Genomic DNA, 25,616 nt, shown 5'->3' with positions numbered 1-25,616 from the left:
TTTAAGGTGCTACTAAAAATTACGGACATTCCAACCAACCAACCTCAATGTGCTCTTCTCAAGATTTTGTGAAACTGATTGTCAAATTTGAGAATTTGCTCCAAGGACCCCAGTACGAATAAAAATACATTTTGAAAACAAGTCAAATGTGGTATGACACTGCCCTCCCTCGGAGCAATGTTCCCTCCAAATATTGCAAAGACTGTTTTTCAAAGTATCTTTACATGTACCACTTGTTGTCTCTGAACTGTTTAGACAATCAAAAGTTTATAGTCATGAAATAGGCCAAAGAAAGTTCTTGAAAATGTACATTTATTAGCATGTATAATTGTAATTGCTTTAATTAACCATTTTTTATCTGACACCATATGTTCACCGAGAGACCAAAGACAATTGCTTTTGCCTTCAGTAATCCAGGCTAGGATTAAGTGTTCCTCTGCCTTTACACAGCTTGTTTCAACCAAAATACTTGCCAAGTTTTGCCTCTCAGACAGGATCAGGGTATTTCAGACAGCAGTGGCTGCTATGGAGAAGAGGTGAAGAGTAGTAGGGAAAAGATGGACAGAATATTAAACCATGTAGAGACTGGCAGAAAAACATGTGTGACCAAATCAGAGAGAAAAAAAAAAAAAAAAACTGTAGATAAAGAAAAATAGAGATTGGGATAGTGAGCAACAGGCAAGCCTCTTTAGCTTGGCCACATTTTTATAAAATTCCACTCAATTTCTTATTTTTAAATTAATAATAAATTTTGTTTAAGGAGCCAGTGAAACATCCTTTCTTTAACTGCCTTCTGAGGAAACAAGGCCTTGTAACCATGGAAAAAGACTTCTAAGAAATCTACTAAATCTGTAAGTTTTTTTCAGGTGGAATTTTTGTTTATCTGCCATGTCCTCTGTGAGTGATTCAGTACCCGGCCTGGAATATTTTTCCTTTTGTCTGTAACAAGGAGTGGGGAGAATGGGAGAATTGGGAGGGATGTTTATTTTTCTTGGATATTTTTGAATCCTGAAAGGGTGCAGACATATATCTTATCCAAAGGATTCTTTTCCTGACTCCATTGCTCTCTCTCCCATGAATGGTCTGGTGGGCTTCTGTTGGTGCCAACATTGTGGCATTGTGTCCTTAGTGACTTCTTATTTATTGAGCCATCCATGCAACCAACAATTAATAAATGCCTCCTATGTGCCCAGCCCCATCCTAGACATTAGGCATATAAAGATGAACAAGACATTCCCCATCCTTAGGAAGGTCCACAGTTTTGATGTGGACCCAGTTAACGCACCAGCCCTGCCTGGAAATACCTACTTGAGCTTTCATGCTAGTGGTGTCAAGATCCATTGAGATTTTTTTCATATTTCAGTAAAGCCACACAAATGTTTTATAAGGTATATTTTATCTATCTTTCCAAACTCAGCACCACAAAGACAGTATTTAATGGCTATTCACAGGAGGATAGAACTAAAACATCCATTACTCCTCTTTTCTAATTGTTTTGTGGTTTGAATACATAGAAACAGTTGTCATATTCACTGAAATCTTTTTCCTATCAATTAAGCAAAGTAGGAAGAGTTCTTACTGACTTTAATGTTGAGCTATCACTTTTAAACAATAATTCATCTGACATCCCTGAATCTTTACAAGGAATGCTTTTGCATAAGAATTATAAACATCTCTAGAAGTTATCTAGAAGCTAACAATTCCCAAAGTTATTAACACGCTCAGTTCCTGGAGACCAAGAACCACAAGATAGAAAACTCATAAAGTATTAATACTTGGTACCCCCGACACGCAAAGGAATCCTATGTTCTTTTGTCTTCTCTGGCACTCTCTGCATGAGTACTGGTTAATTCAGCTTTTGAGTTCATGGTGCTGATGAGTTCAAGTTCGGTGTTTCAGTCTCTACACAGACTATTTTGCCTTCAACCAAGTGCATTTCTCACCCTGGCCACCTCTTTGTTGAGGGCACCCGTGGGCGAGGTAAGGTATGGATGGCTCAGCCTAAATCCATCATCATGAGGGCAGAGACGAGACAACATGCGTATTTCGTAATTGGTGACTCGGTCCAGGGAGGGATAGTATTTTCTTTTTGGGTAGCGGGTACCTGTTGGTCAAGCACCTTATTCCTCTGGGTGAAAGCCAATGTCTGAAAGTGGCAGCAGACCTTCTCTCCTGATTCCGCTCACTCTTACTGTCTGCCCTGACTGATGCTCAGGAAGCCAACAATCCACACTTAGTGTACATCACCTTCAAGAAAGGAAGGCTGACGGGGACGCAAACCTGTAGCTCAGAGCTGAATTCAGCCCAGTTTTTTCATATTCAGATTTGTCCCACACAGGGTTGTTTTCTATAATGTGAATTAATACCTGAATTTCCAGCTTCTTTAGGGAAAATGGAAAGGTCACGCAGTACGGAGCCCAGGTTCAGCAGGTAGCAACTGTCTGGAACAGAATAGCTGTGGTCACGCTCCTCACCTGGCCCACTGGCTCAGGTGTCTTTCCTGCCTGGGCCCAGTGGGACATTACCTAATCCAGTCTGCTTTTTAATAAGCTTGACTGCCACTGCGCTACGAGTGCTCTGAGGACACAGTAAATATTAAACAGCTGCTCGTAACATATTTGGTAGGACAACAACTCATTTGATGTTCTTTGGAGCTATTCAATCTTTGTCTTCAATAAATAAGTTCAAGACTAATCATGTATTGGGTTCACATGAGGGTAGGTCAAGGATGTATATTGAGCAGAATCATCAGATTCTTAAATCCAACCACCTAGAGGAGAGAGTTTAATTCACTTAGTATGATTTCCTTTCCTTATTGATAAGTAGACTCTATTACAGCCAACTGAGATTTTTGCATCACAGATACTAACTAGAGGGTCCACTAAAGATTTATGAAAGCACTCATGATTTGAGATCAAATGTGTCTTTGGTTTAAAAATAGAATCACAGATTTTGTGGACATCAGGTATTCTTATTTCTGTCTGTTCTCCTTTTCGTGGAAAAAGGAATTGAAAAATAATGCTTTCAGTTCGGAATTTTGATTTACCATAGTAGATTGGCCAGAATCTTATTTCATAATTTAACTTCCTCCTCCTGTTATGGTTCTCTGTTCTATAAAATACTACTTATCTCAGGGAATAGTCTATCAGGGCAATAAATAGAAAAGTGCCTTGTTGAATATATTTGATTTCTTTCGTATCATCATAGCTGGCCAGGGCTTCTCAGGAGCTGAAGCAGCGGTGCTGTGGTTGGGTAGTGTGTTCTGTTGCTGTGAGCAGACATGTTTTTAGCATCCATCTGGAGGAGGCCTGGGGCACAGTGTGGTTGGCCACCCAGGCAAGGACAAGAGGATGCCCTGAGGAGAGGCCCAGCAGCCTCCGGGTCCCCCAGCACTTCCTACCCATCTGGCTCCTCCAGGTGGTTGCCCCTGTCTCCGCTCTGGAGCTCTAAGCTAAATTTGCTCGCAGCTTCACCCCTTGGCCTCACCTTTCCCTGATTCCCAAGCTTGCAAGGCTTCTTCTGAGCACACTCCTTAGCTGGCACCAAGCTCTTTGGAACTACTGCTTCCCCTGGCCCCATCTCAGACCGTCCCCTGGCCCCATCTCAGACCGTCCCCATGCCCTGAGGGGGTGCCTGCACCAGCAGGCAGGGTGAGCCAACCTCTCGAAGCTCATGCTGGCTTGTGCCAGTACTTTGTACATTGTGCAAGCCGGTTGAAACTGTGCATGCTGTCTTTTCCATGTCTGCAAAATATGAGTATAATACTGACCTAGCTCTTAAGGCTCTAGCTCGTAAATTCTCAGAGCCTGCTGAAAATCAAGGGAGTATACATTAAAATTCGAACAAAAACAACAGTGCTTCAGAGAAGGGACTTTTAGGAGCCCCAGTGTGGTAGCTGGCTCTCTCCCTAATACGCACTCTGGCAGACCCCAGGGATTTTCCATTGCTCCTCTCAAGAAAGCAGCAGCTGCAGCGCCTTGGAGGTTGCATAGGGAAATCTGGGTATTAGCCCCAGCTCTGACCAAAGGCAGGGCAGGAAAGAAGCCACTGAGAGTCTGTTGAGCTCACTTTGGTGAACTGTGTTTTAGTTAACCATTCTTTTAAATGGACAAGCTCAAGGTTAGGGTTCGTCCATATCAGATTTGTAGCCCATGTGCCAGGGCCACATATAAGCCTGTTATTTTAAGAATGCATGTTTCGTACCTATATTGAAATATTCAGGCACCTTTCTCTTGGTCACAAAAACTATAGATAAAGATGGAAAAAGTTTTTATATATATAATTGGTGTAGAAGAAAGTCTCTGAGGAGAGGTAACAGGAAAGCACACAAAATATACCTATTCATATTATTTTAAATTACATTTGTTTAATGCTAACTAAAAGTATAATCTGACTAAAGAAAAACCGTATTAAAAACTAGACCAAAGGTCCCTCTTTCCCTCAAAGTAGTTTCTCCTGTAATTCCCAGCCCCCACAAACACACACCCCCACCCCCGCCGGCTGTCCTGGCCCCTTCTCTCCTAGGGGTGACCTTCCAGCTGGGTCTGTCCTGCCCTACCTGGGGGCCCCACGGCCTGTGCCTCGTGCTTCCCAATGTCAGACGGGTAATGTTCAAACAAGAAGCACGTGGTTGGTACCTATTCTTCCTCTAGATTTCCGTCTGTCTGTCTTTCCAGGGTGTGTTTCACCCCAGAGTACACTTCATTCAGACTGTACCAGCAACCTATATTTCTCAGGAAACAATTTAATAATCAAAAGATATTTTCAAGAAAAATGCTGCCACCCAAAAATGGAACTTATAAGGAGAAACACTCAGAGCTTTCCTACCTTCTAAGATCAAATATCTTGACTCCCTTGAAGTTCACAGATGCTAGGAGTATAATTCGTTTTTTATGCCATATGTAATATATTGTCCACAGGATAGCCAAAGACAAAGACCAGGGTGTGGCTAGAGTTTTCTGGCCTAGAAGCTAGGCAGCAGTCACAGCTGAGCATTCAATAGTACCAGAGATCATTTTTATTTATGTCTTTATCCATATAATGGCTCCTGAGTAAACGAGGCAGAGGGGGAAAGCAGTCTGGTTGAGTCTGGTGAATGTGTTCAGTTAACTTCGACACTGATTTACAGTCCAGTGAACCTCAGTGGACATTTATGTCTCTTTGTCAAATAAAAGTTCAAAGCATTGCTGTAACTAATTTCTGTAATTCAAGTTCACTCAGTGTGATTTGCCCATTGCTATGCTTTCTGTAGAATACTTTTTTCCCAGGTGGTTAGGAAGTTCGTTCTATATGGTATTTTAATTTCTGCTAATAACTGAGAATGTAAATATATTCTAAAATATGAATGATATACCAATTCAAGAAATTGCAAGATATTTTTCCATAAATATTTTAGAGAGATTCTTGCTAAAGTAAAAAAAAAAAGAAAAAAAGAAAAACAGGACATGATTTAATGTGCTGGGATGCATTCTTACTTGGAAAACTTACAGATAGGATTGAAGCTAAGGGATGAAATAGAAAAAATTAGATATTTGATATCTAAATAATCAAATATCTGAATGTGAAATTGAAGTTATAAACTGACCGTCTGGAGAGTTTGAATATTACTTATTTGTAATGATACTATTCAAAGATACTGTGATAATAATATTCAAATACCAGATACTATATTTACATAAATCATTATATCTCATTTTTATTCATATTAGTATATAATATATATTATATTAGTATATAGGACAAAGAATGCTATTTTCCCCAATTAATTTTAAATTCCTAGAAATTTTTTAAAAAAGAATGAGTGATATTGTCTGAAGTTTTGAGTTGCCATTTAGTATAAATATTTAATGTAAATGAGTTATTACTCTATTTTTCTCAATTCTATACACATCTGTATATTTCAATAAAATAAAGAATGCTTATATTTATTTCATGGGAGAAACTATTTGTGTGTACTAAAACTGTTGTATATAAATTACGAGAGTACTCACTTACAGGGAAAAATATCTACATCTACAAATTCTAACATAATGGGGTAATAAATTATGCTTGTAGAAATGAGGCTTTTACTGGGAATTGAACCCCAGTGTGCAGGAATATTAGCTGACCCTTATCATAAAGAATTTTTACCAGTTATTTCCTAACAAAGACTCCTGGCTGTTTAATAAATAAACATTTTGTTTATTAATTACACAAAGTTTGGTCAAAGCATTAAACAAAGAATAAATATTTTTGTTAGAATATGTTAAAAACTTGGCTTTTAAGCTTGACATTTAATGGACTGGAACACACAGGCCAAACTCCCTCTCCTTTGCAAAGGTGTAGAGTTGGAATAAGAGATGAAACCCCAGGGACCACAGTTTGCATTTGATAGTTTAGCTTCCTCTGTGGTTTATCTGTGCTTTTGGACTTATTAAGAATGTTTTAACTGCTTATTAGATTGTTATCCCTTTTTCTCTTTAATATGTGATCTTTAAACATACCCTGAATTTGAAACTGGGTGTTATATCTTGGGAACAAAATAACTTTTGATGGGAATACATCTTTGAATTACAAATGCTAGTTAATAAATCATATGTGATGTATTATACATTTTTAAACATTTATATTTAAGCCTTACAAACAACTTTCCAAGTACAAACAAATTATCTGATTAGACTTTCTGGATCACCATAACAAATACTAATTGAGCAATAACATGAACATATAATAAACAGATATAAAGCAAAACTTTTAAAAAGAGATTGGGGTCTAAAAACACTGCACGCCTACATATATGCTGTCACAGTTTTAGAGAAAATACTGTGTATTTGAATCATCATTCTTTACAGAGGCCACATAGCAGAAGTGGTTAAGCATAAAATTGCTCAGCATGAAGGGTGGGGATTGTGCAAAATTATAATTGCATCAAAATGATGAGGAATTGAAGAAAATTCCTATTTTCAAATGTCTGTTTTCAGAGAGTAAAACAAACTCATTATTTTCCCTCGCAGAAGGATGTCTAAATCACACTTGTCTTTTCCTTTAACAGATAATTCTGAAATAATCAGCAGAAATGGAATGGAATGCCAAGAATCTGCATTGAGAATAACTAAACATTGTTACTGTACATACTATCCTGTTTCCTCCTCAATAGAATTGCCACAAACTGCATGCTAAATAAAGATTTAGTTCTTCTGGACAGACCACAACTCTAAGAAGCTAGTGCTGCTATATCATATATGAGTATTAAATATGGTATGCTTAGTATATTCCAACCTAAGATAGTTAACTACCTGAGACCAGCTGTGATGTTTAAAGACATAAAGGATAAAGTTTACTTTTAAAGGATTTCTAAACATAGTTTCTGTCCCAGGAATATTGTCTTATCTCCATAACTATAGCTGATGCAGAAAGTCCAACCAGTTTACTCATTTCGACTCAGAATATTTCAAATTTAGCAATAAACAATTAGCATTAGTTAAAAAAAAAACAAAAAACAAACAAAAAAAAAACCTATTCCGAGGGCAGGTTCGATTATAACTCCGATTACTGTCATTTCACTTACCCACTGGATCAAGGGGTATGTTTCACTTCTTGACAAGATGAATGCTGCAGCAAAGACGAGAAGTGAAGTAAAACCAATACCTGTCCTGCAGGTCTAAAATTTGAATGGAAATTCAAGCACAAGTCCTGGGGACACATCAAAGTGTGGTGTTTGGTTTGCCTGGAGATGCCGCATTGAATCGTGTGATTCTAGAATAACATTAAATAGATTGAAAAAGAAACTTTGCACGGTATGAGCTTCATACCCCACCAAACAAAGTCTTGAAGGTATTATTTTACAAGTATATTTTTAAAGTTGTTTTATAAGAGAGACTTTGTAGAAGTGCCTAGATTTTGCCAGACTTCATCCAGCTTGACAAGAATGAGAGGCCCATGCCAACAGTCTAATCTAAGGGATTAGTCTTTCAAACTCACTATCCGGTTGCCTGTTACAGAATAACTCTTCTAAACTAAAAACCTAGTCAAACAAGGAAGCTGTAGGTGAGGAGATCTGTATAATATTCTAATTTAAGTAAGTTTGAGTTTAGTCACTGCAAATTTGACTGTGACTTTAATCTAAATTACTATGTAAACAAAAAGTAGATAGTTTCACTTTTTAAAAAATCCATTACTGTTTTGCATTTCAAAAGTTGGATTAAAGGGTTGTAACTGACTACAGCATGGAAAAAAATAGTTCTTTTAATTCTTTCACCTTAAAGCATATTTTATGTCTCAAAAGTATAAAAAACTTTAATACAAGTACATACACATATTATATATACACATACATATATATACTATATATGGATGAAACATATTTTAATGTTGTTTACTTTTTTAAATACTTGGTTGATCTTCAAGGTAATAGCGATACAATTAAATTTTGTTCAGAAAGTTTGTTTTAAAGTTTATTTTAAGCACTATTGTACCAAATATTTCATATTTCACATTTTATATGTTGCACATAGCCTATACAGTACCTACATAGTTTTTAAATTATTGTTTAAAAAACAAACAGCTGTTATAAATGAATATTATGTGTAATTGTTTAAAACATCCATTTTCTTTGTGAACATATTAGTGATTGAAGTATTTTGACTTTTGAGATTGAATGTAAAATATTTTAAATTTTGGCATCATCGCCTGTTCTGAAAACTAGATGCACCAACCATATCATTATTTGTTTGAGAAAAAAAGAAATCTGCATTTTAATTCATGTTGGTCAAAATCTAATTACTATCTATTTATCTTATATTGTAGATCTGATAACCCTATCTAAAAGAAAATCACATTCTAAGTGTAATCTTACATAGTGCTTATATCGTTGCATTTGTTTTAATTTGTGGAAAAGTATTGTATCTAACTTGTATTACTTTGGTAGTTTCATCTTTATGTATTATTGATATTTGTAATTTTCTCAACTATAACAATGTAGTTATGCTACAACTTGCCTAAAACATTCAGACTTGTTTTCTTTTTTTCTTTTTCATCTTTGTTAATTCATTTAAACTCGTTGAAAACATAGTATACATTACTAAAAGGTAAATTACAGGAATCACTGAAATATTTTTGTAGACTAATTGTTGTAACATTGTCTTTCTTTTTTTCTTTCATTTCCTGATTTTGATTCTAAAATTGTTAGCACACAACTATTTTCAGCCCTTTAATAATGGAGCATCAAAACCATCACCCGTACCCCCAAGAAAATATAGAAGACTGTATTTTTTACTATGATATCCATTTTCCAGAATTGTGATTATAATATGCAAAGAGTCATAAATATGCCATTTACAATAAGGAGGAGGCAAGGCAAATGCATAGATGTACAAATATATGTACAACAGATTTTGCTTTTTATTTATTTATAATGTAATTTTATAGAATAATTCTGGGATTTGAGAGGATCTAAAACTATTTTTCTGTATAAATATTATTTGCCAAAAGTTTGTTTATATTCAGAAGTCTGACTATGATGAATAAATCTTAAATGCTTTGTTTAATTACAAAAACAAAATCACCAATATCCAAGACATGAAGATATCAACTCAACAAATACTGTAGTTAAGAGACTAACTCTCTACTTGTATGGGAACTACATTTCACTCTTGGTTTTCAGGATATAACAGCACTTCACCGAAATATTCTTTCAGCCATACCACTGGTAACATTTCTACTAAATCTTTCTGTAACACTTAAAGAATTCCCTCATTCATTACCTTACAGTGTAAACAGGAGTCTAATTTGTATCAATTCTATGTTTTGGTTGTAATATTCAGTTCACTCACCCAATGTACAACCAATGAAATAAAAGAAGCATTTAAAAGGATTGTATAGTCTTCCTCCTTTTTGTGTTGAAATCTTGATATTTAGCCAAACAAAATGGTTTTACTTTCACATAGATAGTGTTTGGTAAATGCAAAGAAGACCAAATGGGCTATAGATAGTTTTTGCTCTGGCTTTGGCTTTTTAACAGCAAGAAAATCAATTAAAAATGGTAATTTTAGAATTATTTTTAATATTCTTTAAAATTAGATATAGAGATAAATTTCACCACTCAGCCCTCATCTTCAAGAGTGTGACTGATAATGAAGAGATGTGAACATCAATAACTAAATGGGGAACAAAATATCAGCTTCTTTAACAGATAAGACTATGGCCATTAAGCTATAATACAGGTATCTGCAAGAGCTTGATATGGCAACATGACTTAGACTGGAGGCTACAGAGAGAGGCAGAATGGTGAGTTCTGTTCTATGCAGAGGTCCCGGTCAGGTGGACCAAGGACAGAATGAGTGTTCAACAAAGATGGAGTGATGAGCAGGGTTCCTGCTAGCCCATCACGACTACCCGCCTCCTAAGCAGTGGGACAGAAGTTCTTTCCTCAGCCCTTTGAGACCCATGCTATTTCTCAAGGAAGGTGCCATTGGCCTTTTGCATGGGAACATTCCATGTAGTGCTGGCATTGGCAGAAAGTACCTCCTCTATGGGCCAAGACAGGAACGTGAGAGAGAAGACGATTTTCTCCTTGGCAGATTGAAAGTTTTGGGTTTTCTTTGTGTTTATGACATCCCTTACAAGGGTAGAAAACATGAACATTCAGCAGATCAGGCATATACAAATAAAGGTGCTCACATCCTAAATCTCATTAGGGTAAAAATACTTTAACACCTTTGTGGATATTTGAAAAACTGGCTATGTACTTGGATGAGCACATTTTTTACTGTAATGCAGAGAAGCTCTGCTATCTCATCAGTAGCTCCCTACAAGAAAACATTCTCTGTTAATAGTAAGTTCAAGATGTCAGCTTTAGAGAGCAAGTTGTTATTCTAAGTGAAAAATCTAAGCCAAATGGTACTTAAAATTTTTCACACTTGGTTTTGGGAAGTGTAATTTTCATCAGCAGGTTGAATTTTTATGGTACTACATCAAAATCAAAACCAAAGCTTAAACCTGAGAGGATACAAAAAAAAAAAAAAAAACTATTTTATCTCTTCAGCACAGAAAATATTTAGGTATAAAATATCAATTATCCTATAATAATCTGCCAAAAGAAAGGTGTTATTTCAATTTTAGGCTGTCTAAATTAAAAATAATATTTCAAACCCAGAAATACATTCTTTTTTTTATTAACTAAAATTCTATTGCAACCCTATAGATTTTAGGGGCAGCCAGACTAACCAAAATAAAGTTCAACATTCTGATATTTATAAGAGGAAAATACTGGCTCCCTAAAGAAGAATTCCTTCTTCCCCCCAAAATATCCTATGGTCTCTGAAATATTAGGCAATCATTGGCGTTGGACTGGTCTATCTCCATAGAAATGACAGCGTCACTGTGCGTAAGTGTGATTCACACAGAGTGAAGCATAGTGATGACTTCCCTCTGTGCTCTTGGAGAGAGAGATGGCAGAGATGAGATGGGTGGAACTGAGAATGTTCACCAGGGACTACTTAAGTGCCAAGCTCTATGCTAAATATTCTATGTAGGTTTCCAACAAGCTCATCCTGTGTTGGTGAAGAGAATTACTAACAACTGAGAAGTAAATTCTAACTGCTACAGAGATTCCTATTCAAGGTACATAGGGATTTTGCTGTGAGAAGTAGCTTGATTCTAAATCAACACTATTTTTCAGTGACTAGAGCCATAGTTTAGCTGAAAACTTGTGTCTGGTGCATCTCAACTGCATGACCCATGGGCATGTGACTTCACTTTCTCCGTCTGTCACCTACTTTGAAAAATGACTGTCCATCCATTTGAGGTATCCCTTCATATATGCTTCTTGGCCTCAATTTTAATAAAACCATTTTGGACATTCCCTCAAATGTGGTGAAAACCCATATAGCTATTTTCATGAGATAGGATATAAACAGAAAGTAACTTGTTTTGTTCACATACATTTTATGTAATCTTTAGTGTTACAAAGACTCTATTATATCCATAATGTATGAGAAATCAAGACTTATAAAAATTAAACAACTCTTTCAAGATCACACAAAGAAGAACACTTCAAGCCCTGGGTTGTCTTAACTCTACAGCCATGTTAAAATGAGCTCTATTTGTGGCAGTCTGAGGTCAAAATTTCATAAAAAATTCAGAGTAAAATGTTCATCTAGGTTTAAGGTGAAGCTATAATAAGAATCCTTTACTGAGTTACTTAAGATAAAGATATTCTTCCCAATCACAAGAATATGATTATAAAATACTTGGAAGCTATGGACTGCAAAATATTATTCTAGATTTAGGACAGAACCTAATTCTTTATTAGGACTAGAGGCAACAGAAGAAATGTTACATTGCACCATCTCTCCAGTGTTACCCAGACTTGTGTGTGTGTGTGTGTGTGTGTGTGTGTGCGTGTGTGTCAAGTTTCTATATGGTTCCTCTGAAATAAAATATGAAAGCCATTGAATTTTTCCCAGTAATGATGTAGCATTAAATCACAATGTGGCCAATCACATAAAAGCAGACCCTGAAAAGACGTAACTTGAAAGTCTGGGGGGAAAAGCCAAAGAGAGTACATTTTGGGAAAAGGTCACACTTGGAATATGTACCCCTAAAATCCAATTGTTTCCAGAGAATCTGAGAAGCAGGATGTGCTGTTGTTATCCCTTCTCTCATAACTTTACTGTAGGTTTTTGTTAGACTTTGGTTTACATAAATGAAGAAAGGGATTTATATCAGTCTTTAAGTGTAATTCTAAAATGATGAAAATTAGGGCAGTCTAACTTTTCTTTTGCTAGAGAAACTTTCAAATAAAATCTCACCCCACAAAAGTGTACAGGCCAAATAGCAGTCAAGTGCTCTGGTTGCAGGGGGTTCCCCATTCCTGAGAACCCCTTAATACGCGCTGCAGTGCACAGATGGAAACCCGTTTATTTAAATTTAAAATGTGTGGCTTTACAAAGGGAGAGAAATGTATTCAAAGTAGCATGTCAGCTTAGAAAAACTGGCTCTTAAGCTCTAAATATATCTGAGCAAATTGATCAAATACATAAGGAAGTAACAAACATATTACAGAATAAATATATTTTCAACACTCTCACACATGTATTAATATGGAGAGCAATCTAAATGCACTGTCGTTCATAAACACAAAGTTGAAGATTTTTCAGGTATACAAAAAGGAAAGATTAGTGTCTACATTCCACAATAGTTTAGTGGTGAAGAGCTAAGTTTCTAGTCATGCTACCCAAATTTAACTCCCAACTCCACTTTTTAAGAGCATCTAAGCATCAGTTTTTTTATCAATAAGCTGGGTCTAACAATAGGATCTACCACACTGGGACACAGTGAGGGTTAAATGAGATGATCTGTGCTGACCAGATAGTGCAAGACCTGACACGTAGCGTGCTCTCAGTGAATATCAGTTATTGTTCTTAAAATAATATTAAAATGATCTCTTTTGTTTCCACATAAGTATTATTTCCTCACTCTATCCATGTCTTGGCAACCAAGAAGCACCTCTTCTATTTTCTCAGTGACAATTAATGTCAAAAGCTCATGGGTACATTGTAGGAAATTTACAATAACAAATAATGAGCCACATTATTTTTGTGGAAGCCTACAATTATTTCAATTCAACTACTGTTCACTGAGCCCTGACTAAGCTCTGCTAAGCCATTCAAGGGATGTGAACATGAGCCAAAGTCCGGTCTTCTGCCCTCAAGAAGCTTACCATGGGGCAGAAGAGGAGAAATAAACCTGTCAAAAACAGAAAGGATGAAAGGTATTGTAACAGTTTCCTAGAGCTGCCATTAACAAGACACCACAAAAAGGGTGGCTTAAAACAACAGAAATTTATTCTCTTACAACTCTAGAGGCTAGAAGTCCAAAATCAAGGTGCCAGCAGGTTCATGCTCCTTCTGAGACTCTGGGCAGAATCCTTTCTTGAGTCTTCCAGCTTCTGGCGATGGCTGTCAACCCCTGGCATTCCTCGGCTTGCAGCTGCACCATTCCAATCTCTGCCCCCGTCATCACCTGGCCTTCTCCTTATGTGTCTCTGTCTTCACATCATCTTATGAGGACACCAGTCATGATAGATTAGGGCCTACTCTAAGACCTCATCTTAACTTGATACATCTGCAAAGACTGTTTCCAAATAAGATCACATTCATAGATGACAGGGGTTAGGACTTTAATATGTGTTTTGGGGGAGAGGTGGGAAACACAATTCAACCCATAGCAGTAAGAAGGGAGCCTGAATAAAGATTGCTTTCTACAGATATCAAAGTATTAATAAAATGGTTTCTGCTTTTTTAGTAAAAAGACACCACCCACATGCAATACGATGACCAAAGCCACAATCCCCCAGGAAAGGCCCTGTGTTTTTTGGTTACTTGCTTGTTTGCTTTGGTTTTGTCTGTAGAATAAGAAAGTTGGACTACAAGGTCTCTAACCTCCATTCTGGACACAACATTCTGTGATTTATCAACACCTAGCACATCCTTGACTGTACTCAACATTTATTTTACGTGGTCATTTGGATTTGCAAGTATATTTCATTGTTTATAAATTTTTATTGACTGGACTAATTTTACTTAGTCCGTGTTGCAGCAAAAGGTTCTTTCTTTCTATACACATGAGAAAGTTTGGAAATTATGCATAAGAAGCCTTAGCTAAGCTTGGCTCAGAAAGCCAAATGGTCTGTCTGATTACAACAAGAACAAATATATCTAACATTTTCTGCGCCCTTCGTGATAACCTCTGAACATAAAGTGTCTCATTTAATCTTTAAAATAACTCTCTATGATTTGGGCTATTATGAGAATCCCCATTTATAGATGAGAAAACGGAGGACTGAGAAGGTTAGATAACTTAACCAAAGTCACAGAGTTTACAGTAAGGTGGGGATTCAAATGCAAGCAGTTTGACTCTAGACCCACAGTGCTTTACTGCCTCATTACTCCAGATGTGGTCCTTGAACCAGCCACAAAACTACCTGGGGAACTATGAGAAATGCAGAATCCCAGGCCCCACCCCAGAATTACTGAAGGAGAACCTGAATTTTAACCATATCCCAGGTGGTTGATGTGCACATCAAAATTGAAGAAGTAAGGAGGATGCCTGGCTAGCTCAATGGGTAGAGCATGAGACTCTTGCAAAATCGGAGAAGTGATGCTGGAGTACTGGGCCTAACCGCCCTTTAGAGGCTCTGTTGACTCTAGAAAGCAATGGAAGAGGACCAGTGACAACTCTTGACCATTTTGATGCCCCTTATCAACAGCTAAACTCAAAATAATTGTGCTTGGATGCAAACTATGGTCTCTGTGATTTTCCTCTTGCCCCTTGATCCACTCTCCATCTGGCAGCCAGTGCTTTCTAAAATAGAAATCGGATCATGGCACCGTCCCCATCAGAGGTGGATCCAGGTGTCGTGAGGCTTGAAACTTATAAAATTGAGCAAGAAGTTTCTTAGAGAATAATAATCCAAAAAAGAATATTAAAGTAGATATTAAAGTAAATATATAGAACAACAACATGGCAACATGCCATTTTTATAAATTATCCATTGGACACACTTCTGTGATATGTTGTGTTTAAACTTTTGTTTCATCCCCTTTGATTACCTCCTCACAGGATAACACTTTTTCAGTATCATTTTCTATACAGAAAACAGAAAGGTAATTCAAACTACTTTAGTGTGGTTGTTTGAAATTCGCTTTGTAATATCAATGTTTTTGTATTGATAATTTAACATACATATGCACACACATCCTTACTGTTTATCATAGAAACACAGGAATTCTAAGTTCTATTTTTCACAATTCCCATCTGAAAAGGAAAAATATGAGCATTTATAATTGTTTATGCGTTATTTATCTTGACAGATACATATCAATAAAGACTAAGTCCTCTACTTAGAATTGTATGCATCTGATGACTAGGAGAATTTTCCATGGACTAGTGTCTATGATGTATTCCTCAAAGCTTCTTTTCTCTTCCACTGCCTGCTTACTTCGAGGGTTGGGTACTGGAGGATATGCTTACATTGCAATGCAAATGTATGGCCCTGCACCTTCATGTCATGATACCAGGTGAGCCAGCTCCTATATCAAGATGGCTAACAACATTAACCATATAGGTATGAGCCATATAATTCTATTTCACCAAACCCAAGCTACATGTATCCCTAATCAACTTCCTCCAAGCCAGATCCAAAAAATGACAATGACCACTCCAACACCACCCCACAAGGGAGTGTGATGGAAGCGAAGTCAGTATGGAAAAAGAGAGTGGTCCTAAACGATTGTGAACTTTATAAAACCATGACCATGAACACATACATAGCTAGGGTTCCTCCCAGATCCTTGAAAGGACTCATGCAAGTGGGAGGTCTTGAAGCTTAAGCTTCATTAGTTTCATGGTACATCTGCTTCTATCCCTTATAATAAACAAACAAACAAACAAACAACAAACCTTCACCGTTCACTGGCTTCCCACTGGTCTTATGATAAAATTCAAACCCATTTCCCTGGCTGACACCATCTATAACTTCATCCATAACCATGTTCCCTGAGTTACTACTGTCCAACCCCTCTGCCCTCTTCCATTTCTCAAATACATGGAGTCCTTTCTGCCTCCTTAATTCATGTTCTTTCTGCCCAAAATGCTTGTCTTCCCTCTCTTTGGTCATGGCAGAATCATTTTCTTCTGAACACAATATCATCTCATCCCAGATCTCAAGTGACTTATTCCATCTCACCACCACATTTATTGCTGTCACAGCACCTATCACATTGTCTATTATTTTGCTCATCCCCGTTTTAGTTGCATCATCTGTCTCTCTCGCTGGAATTTAAGCTCCAATATGGCAAGTCCCTTGTCTTGTTCACCACCATATCCCCTTTGCTAGAACAGTGTCTGGAACACAGTAGAATTTAATAAGTATTTGTTGAATGAATGACTAAGGAACCCATGGTGTCTGAAGAGGCAGACATAAATGAAAATCTAAAACTATGAAATTCAAATAGTTTTACATTATCTTTGCCTACACCCAACCCACATTCTTGGCTAAGGAGTTAAACAGAGATCTACTCATTTAACAAAAAAATTTTTTGAGACAGGGTTTCACTCTGTTGCCCAGGCTGGAGTGCACTGGAGTCATCATAGCTCACTGCAACCTCACAATCCTGGGCTCAAGCGATCCTCCTGCCTCAGCCTCCCAAGTTACTGGGCCTATAGGTGTGTGCCACCATGCCTGGCTAATTTTTCTATTTTTTGTAGAGATCGAGGGTGGGGGAGGTCTTGCTCTTGCTCAGGCTGATCTCGAACTCCTGACCTCAAGTGATCCTCCCGTCTCGACCTCCCGAAGTGCTAGGATTACAGGCGTGAGCTACCACGCCGGGCCTTAACTAATAGTTTTGAGCCTCTAATTTGTATATTACAAAATGCTAGAAAATGAAAAACACTTATCTCCTTATTAGATTGTAAACAATCTGAAATCATCATAATCTAGTTATAATCTACTTAGAGAAAGAAAAAAACATACAGAGGAAAACAAAATACAAGCTATATATAGAGGTATTTCATGAAGAGTTCCAAATTATTAAACAGACGGTGAGTGCTGTGGGAAACTGATGAGAGCAGAGATGTTAGCGAAGGCTCCCTGGAGGAGAAGTGTTTTGAGATGAACCTGGTGGGATAGCAAATGCAGGATTTGGCAAAGAAAGAAGCATGAGGAGCAACAGCAGTAAGAAAGCAGAGGTGGGTGGTTAGAATGGATGGAGGTTCTACACTCAGAGGAATGAGAGGCACACCAAAAACAGGAGGCGGCATCAGCTGTGACAAGACAGCCACAGCTCAAAAAAAGGATGGCACAGCGGAGGCTGCAGTGTGCTGTCAGATCCTCCTTCAGAATGAAGTCCCTACTCCCCAGCGTACAGGAGTGCTATACCAGTTAGCCCTCAGCTGTCGCCTTCTGGAACTGCACTGACTGAAGAGAACTGCCTGGTCCAAAGACTCACTCCCTCTCCCAGCGTGTTGCTTGTGCAGTTGGTTGATGGTAGAGTATAAAGGCTCACAACCTTGCCCCAAATCGGGGCAACTCTGAAAAGTCATTTCCAGGTCCCCAGGGAGTGGGCTGAGGCCTTTGTTGAGACCGCCTGCATCATAGCCCAACTTCCCCTTCTGCCTCATTGTGCTTCCTCCTTCACTGCCATGTGGGTCAGTCCCAGGAACTTTCCCTAATAAGCCTTGTGCACACTCATCTTCATCTCACAGTCTGCTTCCAGGGAGTCCAAATTGGGATCAATAGGTAGCTCAAATATTGATCAATTCTATTATTCAAACGCTTCATTTTCCTTTAAACTAATGCAAGAAATATATTTAAATTCACAATTTGATGCTTTTTTGACAAAGAAAATCATTTGCCTATAGAAGCATCTTGCCTAAGATAGTCCTAAATTAATCATAGAAGGTATCTCCATATTGTTTTTCACAGGGGTTGCACTAGTTTACAGTCCCACCAGCAGTGATGAGTGTTCCTGTCTCTCCACATCCACGCCAACATGTATTGTTCAGATTCAAGTAGACCTACCATTCGATCCAGCAATCCCATTATTGGGCATCTACCCAGAAGAACAAAAGTCATTCTATAAAAAAGACACCTGCACCTGAATGTTTATAGCAGCACAATTCCCAATTGCAAAGATGTGGAAACAACCCAAATGTCCATCAGTTCATGAATGGATTAGCAAAATGTGGTATATGTATACCATGGAATATTACTCAGCTGTTAGAAATAATGGTGATATGGTATCTCTTTGGTTCTCCTGGAGAGAGTTGGAACCCATTCTATTAAGTGAAGTACCCCAAGCATGGAAAAATAAGCACCACATGTACTCACCAGCAAACTGGTTTCCCTGATCATCACCTAACTGCACATTTGGGAATAACACCAATTGGGTATCAGACAGAGGTGGGGGCTGGGGGGAAGGGATGGGTGTATACCTACTTGATGAGTGCGATGCGCACTGCCTGGGGAATGGACACACTTGAAGTTCTGACTGGGGGAGAAGGGGGTGGGGGAAGGGGATGGGTGCATACCTACATGATGAGTGCAATGTGCACTGTCTAGGAAATGGACACGCTTGAAGCTCAGACTCGGGGGGATGGGGGGGCATGGGCAATATATATAACCTGAACGTTTGTACCCCCATAATGAGCTGAAATTAAAAAAAAAATAATCATGGAAGAAAAAAAGAGAGTGATAAGAAGGAAGTCAAAGCTGAAATATTTATTGTTGATTCATAAGAAAGATAAATTTTCACATACTTTAAGGGGAAATATAACCTTTATTTTAGATAAAAAGGCTCTGGTGGAAGTCATGTTTCACTTGGTCCAAATATTTTTTCCTTAGTCTTTTACATTCCTGAGCCCTATGTCAATACTTCTTTGAAAATAAACCAGAAAAAATTACGAAATTATTTCTAAAAGCCAGGTATCTTCATATAAGATGAAAACAAAGTATATTAACTTTGTGTTTTTTAATTACAGTCTTGGAGCCAAATTCAATTGTAGAACACAAGGGGTTTGAAAGTCCAAGAATGTAGTCTGCTCAACCCATCAAAGCCATTTCAAAGCTAATTGAAGTGATTCCTCTATGTTTTTACATATTGTTTGCAAGTTTAAGTGGATCACACTTGGGAATTAATACAGTTGATATATACTATTGATAAAAGCATCCATTAAGACAGCAAGGAGTAATTAAAGAAGCACATACACGTAATCAATGATCACATTATCCCAACTCCTCCAAGAGTCGTCAATATATTTTGAATGCAAACCACATGTTAGGTGGTTTTACTCTGGCAAAAATCTTTACAGAGATCAATTAACATATTTAGGGCATGAGTTTATTGCTAGCTGAGGACACAGGGACTACAAATATTATATGTGCTACCATAGGAGCCACTTCAGGACACAGGAAAGTGGATTAATATGGGAGACCTTTGTTGATCATTGGTCTGGGCTAACACTCACTGGCCACACTTCATTCTGCAACCTTAAAAGGCAGGATGCACAGTGGTTACAAGCATGGAATTGGTAGCCGAGCTAGCTGAGTTCAAATCCTAGCTCTCCCACTTTCCACCTGAGTGACCGCAGGCAAGTGAGTGAACTTCCAATCCCATCGTCCTTCAATGCAAAAGGGAGCTAATAATAGTGGCATCTATCACATAGGGTGGTTGTGAGAATTGAATGAGTTACTATACACAAAACTCTTAGAATTGTGTCTGGAATATAAAAGCATAAACTGTCCTTGAAAAAAAAAATCCAGCTTTAAAAAGTTTGCCATTTGGAATGAGTTTCTGTGTGTGTGTGTGTCATTTCCCAAGCTGGACAGCTTCTCAGCTCTACTCCTGGTAAGGTTAACTGGGACAGTCTGGTTGCCTTGCAGCGGAATTAAGTAAGCCAGGGGCCAGTCATCAGACACTGGCTTAGCTCAGCAGACAACTCAGCTCTTTATGTCTTACAGTAATGAACATTCCAGCCTACCATTTCTGGGGGCACAATGGAATAAATACTTTGAATGAGTCTCCAGAGGAGAATAACAAAGACAGCTGGATATAATATTAAAAACTGTATCTTTAAATGCACTGTGAAGCTATCAAGAAAGGAAGGAATGCTCAAACACTGAAAAAAATGGAAATGTTTTAACATGAGTTAGCACCAAATCTACCCTCTGCCTGGTGGCATCGGCCCAACTCTGGTAAATTGGACTCCACATGGCACAGGAGAACAAAAGGAAGAGTTGGCCTGTCCCATGCGAAGAGGCCCACAGAAGAGCAGGGGCTACTTGAGTCCCAAAGGCCTACCCTGTCCTACAGGGCTGGATCAGTGCTCTCTCACATGTCTCAGGTACAACATTTGAGGAGCACCAAAACAACTGGAACTTAAGACAAAGATTAGTTTAATGTAATATTTTTAAAAATCAATATTAATACAAAAAAGTTCATAATGAACAAAATATCAAAACTGCAAACAAAGATAGGTTTTTTCTGCTTATTTGAGTTGTAGCCCACATAAAGTGAAATTACGCTTCACTCATAAAAATAGATATATCAACATGTTATCAGTTTAATGGAGGAAAAAACATATATTCCCTAAGATGCAAACATATCAATAAACAAGATAACATCCATTTATGATAAAATATCTTTCCAAACTAAATAAGAAGGAAATATCCATAAGCTTATAAAGGATATATACAAAATACTTGTACCAAGAATATCAGTTAATGATAAAATGTTAAAAGAACTCCCTTCAATATCAGGCAACTTGCAAACCATAGTTTCTTTTCTTCAATATTGTATAGGAGGTCTTAGCTAGTACCATAGTACAAGAAAAAGAAATACAATGTGTAAAAAATTAGAAAGAAAATAAGCAAAGCTAATTATTTCCATTTGATGTGATTTTTTATGTAGATTAATAAATGTGATTCCCAAATTGCCAGGATTAAACTTAATATACATTTATTAAGATTATCCTATTTGTTGTAATAGATACATCTCAGTGGCTTAACAAAAGAAAAATAAGTTTTTCAGGAGGTAAAACTAATTTAATGAGGAGCATGTAAGAGATGGGGCTCTACTCCGCAAAGTCACTGAGGGGCCCAACTGATAGGGACGCCACTCTACTCACCATGTAGCTTCCAGTCTTCTGGGCATGCACATCTAACAACATACAGGGAAAGAGAGAGTAGGGAACTGAAGAGGAGGTTTTTATGAGCCAGACCTCAATGTAGTGTACATAACATCTGCCCACATTCCAGTTGTCAGAGGTCAGTCACATGGCCACACCTAATTGGGGAGAGGCTGAGAAGAAAGATGTACGTGCAGGAAGAAAGGGCAACAGCTTTAATGAAAAGCAAGTCTGTCTCTGCTGCACAATAAATAAAAATTGTATAACTATGTCCAACAGCAATTTAAAAATCAGTTTTTAAACAACATATCAGTGACAATAGCAACAAAATATAACATATCTAGGAATTAATGTGACAAAAGATGTGCAAATGTTTTTTGAAAAAAATGTTAAGCTTTTTGAAAGAACTTAATAAGCAGAGAGCTATCCCATGTGCACAAATGGGAAATCAAACAATATAATTACCATGTCATCTCTTCCCATATTAATCTATAGCTTTAATGCAATCCAATCAAAGTTCTAACAGGGTTGTTTATGGTATCTGACAAACTGATTCCAAAAGGTATGTGGAAAAGCAAAGGACTAAGAACAGCCAAAACACTGTTGAAGGAGAATAAGGTAGAGGACTTTCCCAACCTCCGCAGACTAATTACAAAACTGTAGCAAATAAGACAGTGTTGGACTGATAAAGTAGACAAGGTAGACCAATGGAACAAAACAGAAAACCTGGAAACAGCCCATATTTGTGTAAGAAAACTTAGCTCATGGCAGAATGGTAGATGGGCATTGAAGATTGGTAGGAGTGAGGAATCTATGCAATAAATGGTACTGGGGTATTTAGTTCTACAATGGATTAAAAAATAGGTTAAATCCCTACCTCCTTCCATATATGAAAATTTTCAGTTCCAATTAGGTTTAAATGTACAGGGGAAAACTACAAATTTTTGTGAAGATAGTGCAATAGAATATCTCTACCATCTTTAGGGGGAGGGGAAGATATGTTAAATGTTTTTTTTAAAGCTCAGAATCCTCAGAAAAAAGGTTGAAAAATTTAACTCCTTTAAAATTAAGAAATTCTATTTGTCTAGGGGCTCTAAAAGAAGCTGACAAGACAAACTAAGAGAAGATATTTGATATATATGTGAGATAAAATGTTAGTGTTTGAATATGTAACAGACTCCTATAAATCAAGATAAAAAAGATAAACAACCCAATATAAAAATGTGCAAAAGATATGAACAGGCATTTCATGGAAAAGAAAATAGAAGCAGCCCAAAAACATGTGAAAAATTCTCCACATCATTAATAATCAGGGAAATGCAATTTAAAGCCACAATGAGATACTATTTCACACATATCACAACAGATCAGCAGAAAATGTAAATGTTGAACAACAGGTGCTCTCATATAGTGTTGGGAGTTTAAATTGGCATCATCACTTTAGAAAACTACCTAGTAAAACTGAACATGCTCGTGGGTAAAAGGCTCAAGCAGAGATCTAAGCCCCAACTCTCCAGTGATAACAGCAGGCAGTGGTGATAAGAGAAAATGTGACAGAATCTGGCTATATCAGTACCTCACACCAATGCCCCAGTTTAATGTCTTCAAATATGGGAAGAGGATTGGCTTTGAGGTCAGCTTGCCTGGGCTCCAATCTTGTCTCTCACCACTTATTAACTGCGAGCCTCTGGTAAACCCTTTAACCTCTCTGTGCTTCAGTTTTACCATCCATAAGTGGGGACAATAAGATTGAACATTTAGTCAATGCTATTATGATTACTAATTCTATGAAAATTTCACTGGAGATGAGGATGAGAGTGTAAGGGAATGGGGAGGTGGCACAGCCTGGAACAGCGCCCCCTGAGAACACGCAGACTTCACTCATCCAGGTTTACTGTATCCTCAGGACTGTTCTGTAAGCAGCAGATGCTACAGGTGAAGGCCAAGCTTGTTGTATCTTTATTTTTTAGCTAGAATACCGGGCATTCCTAACAATTTCACACAAGTCAGGAAACATCCCACAAATTCCATGTCTAGCTTCCGAGCATAAATGAAGAAAATGAAGTCAATGCTATTTTAAAAGCTAATTACTAGTAAAATACTTTCAGATTCACATTTCCTGTGAAATAGAATTCTGCCTTTTAAATAAAGTTCTCTGGCAGAACTACTCAGCAACACCTTTGTTCCAGGCAGGGGTTTTCCTTTAGAACAGAACACACTGTACCCTGCTCAGAAAATGACTGATTTAATTTTAAAGAAGAGACAACAAAAGCATATAACTGTTAACACATATTTAAAAATATATATGCCACATCACTGAAGAGTCATAGAGGTGGGTGAGCTCTTTCATTTTTGAAAGTTTTATGGTGAATATATGAAATAAAATATGTAAAGATACCCAGCTTAGTGTCTGGAATTGAAAATAATAACAAAATATTGGACTAAAAACAATCTACATTTGGACAACGGATTTTAAAAGACCTTTATATCATCAAATTTTAGCTTCTTTGGAAAAACCTTCCTTATGAATATTTCAAATGACTCAATATTTTTAACTTTGATACTTTTTCTATATGCATACTATTGGTTCTCAAAAAGCTATATTAGTTAGAGAATAAGAAAGAAAATGAAGGAAAAAAATCATTTAAAGCTTGTTGCTTCCTGATGATTTAATTCAACATAATTCTAAAGTGTGTGCACTATGATTCAAACCCTATATTTGGTACAGCCCAAATAATAAAATTGAGCACATAATTCTACAGTTTCAAATGTTGGTTTACCTGCAAAATTACAGACTTTTAAATTCTTCTGAATCATTGGTGTCGAGAAACAAAACATTCTTTTCTCTTCTTCCCTTCCCTGTAGAAAAAGGTGGAAAGAATAGTCTTCACCTGCCATCTCCACATCCTTACCTCTGATTCACTCTTTTCATTTTAGAAGAGTATTATGTAATATTTAAGATACAAAAAGGTATACAGAATAAAATAACAAATGCCCATGTACCTACCTCAAGGCTTAATCAACACATATTTACAACACAGGTGAAACACCCTATCGATGCTTCCAGATCACATAACTCTCCCTCCTGAATTTGGACTATACCATTTCCAGGCATCTCTTCATAAGCTTACATACATATCCTTAAACCATATGGAATACTGTTTTGAAATTTTTAATTTTATATGAATGGTGTCATAGAATATATATTCTTCTGCAACTTTACTCACTCAGTATTATGTGTCTAAGAATCATCCATGCACATGCATATAGTTTATGTTCATTCCTTTTCACTGCTGTATATCATTCCACTGTGTGAATATATTAATACCATTAATATAATTTATGTCCTGGTTTAATGACTACTGTGAATGGACATTAGATATCTCCAGATTTTTATGCCACATCCTCTCCAACCTTTGATATCATCTATTTACCTCTTTGCCAGGCTGCTATTCCATTGTGATTTAATTTGGATTTCTCTGATTATGAGTATAGTTAACCCTCTTTTTTTAAATAAGTTTCTAACCATTCAAATTTTCTCTTCTTCTGAAAATTGTTCTACATACCAATCTTTTTTTGTTGGAGTTTTATTTTTTACTTTTAACATTGTCAAATTTATCAAGACTTTTCTTTATGATTTAATGAATTCTTACTTGCCTTAAGGTCATGAAGATATCTTCCTATACTTTCTTCTATAGTAATTTTGCCTAGCAAATTATTCCACTGAGAATTTATTTTTGTATGTAGAGTGAAACACGCATTCAATCTCATTTTGTTTTTCCCTTGAAGATAGTGAAATGCCCAGCACCATTTATTGACCAGTGTATCTCTTGCCCACTGGTCAGCAACACCCAGTGAGACATAAATCAATTTTCCATATATGTATGGACTTCCTACTCCTTCCTTCTGGAAAGAAGTTTCTAGATTCTTTTTAGTTGAAGTAAATCCCTTAG

At 37.1% G+C, this 25,616-nt stretch overlaps 1 protein-coding gene across 23 annotated transcripts in view; it reads left to right on the top strand.

Annotated features, from left to right (window-relative positions):
• Positions 1-9,850, top strand: part of MBNL2 (muscleblind like splicing regulator 2) — a 156,835-nt gene extending 146,985 nt beyond the window's left edge. For all 23 annotated transcript variants that reach the window (XM_069467642.1, XM_069467641.1, XM_069467640.1 and 20 more), the window contains one exon: positions 7,031-9,850. In XM_069467642.1, the coding sequence (XP_069323743.1) occupies positions 7,031-7,158 (128 nt within the window). In that variant the 3' untranslated portion in view covers positions 7,159-9,850. The remainder of the gene's footprint in view (positions 1-7,030) is intronic.
• The last annotated feature ends 15,766 nt before the right edge of the window (positions 9,851-25,616 follow it).

Source organism: Eulemur rufifrons, chromosome 4 (assembly GCF_041146395.1).
Source record: "Eulemur rufifrons isolate Redbay chromosome 4, OSU_ERuf_1, whole genome shotgun sequence".
In the NCBI taxonomy this organism is placed as follows: Eukaryota; Metazoa; Chordata; class Mammalia; order Primates; family Lemuridae; genus Eulemur; species Eulemur rufifrons.
The sequence above is the reverse complement of the archived record's forward strand: the minus strand, read 5'-3'. Positions and strand labels throughout refer to the sequence as shown.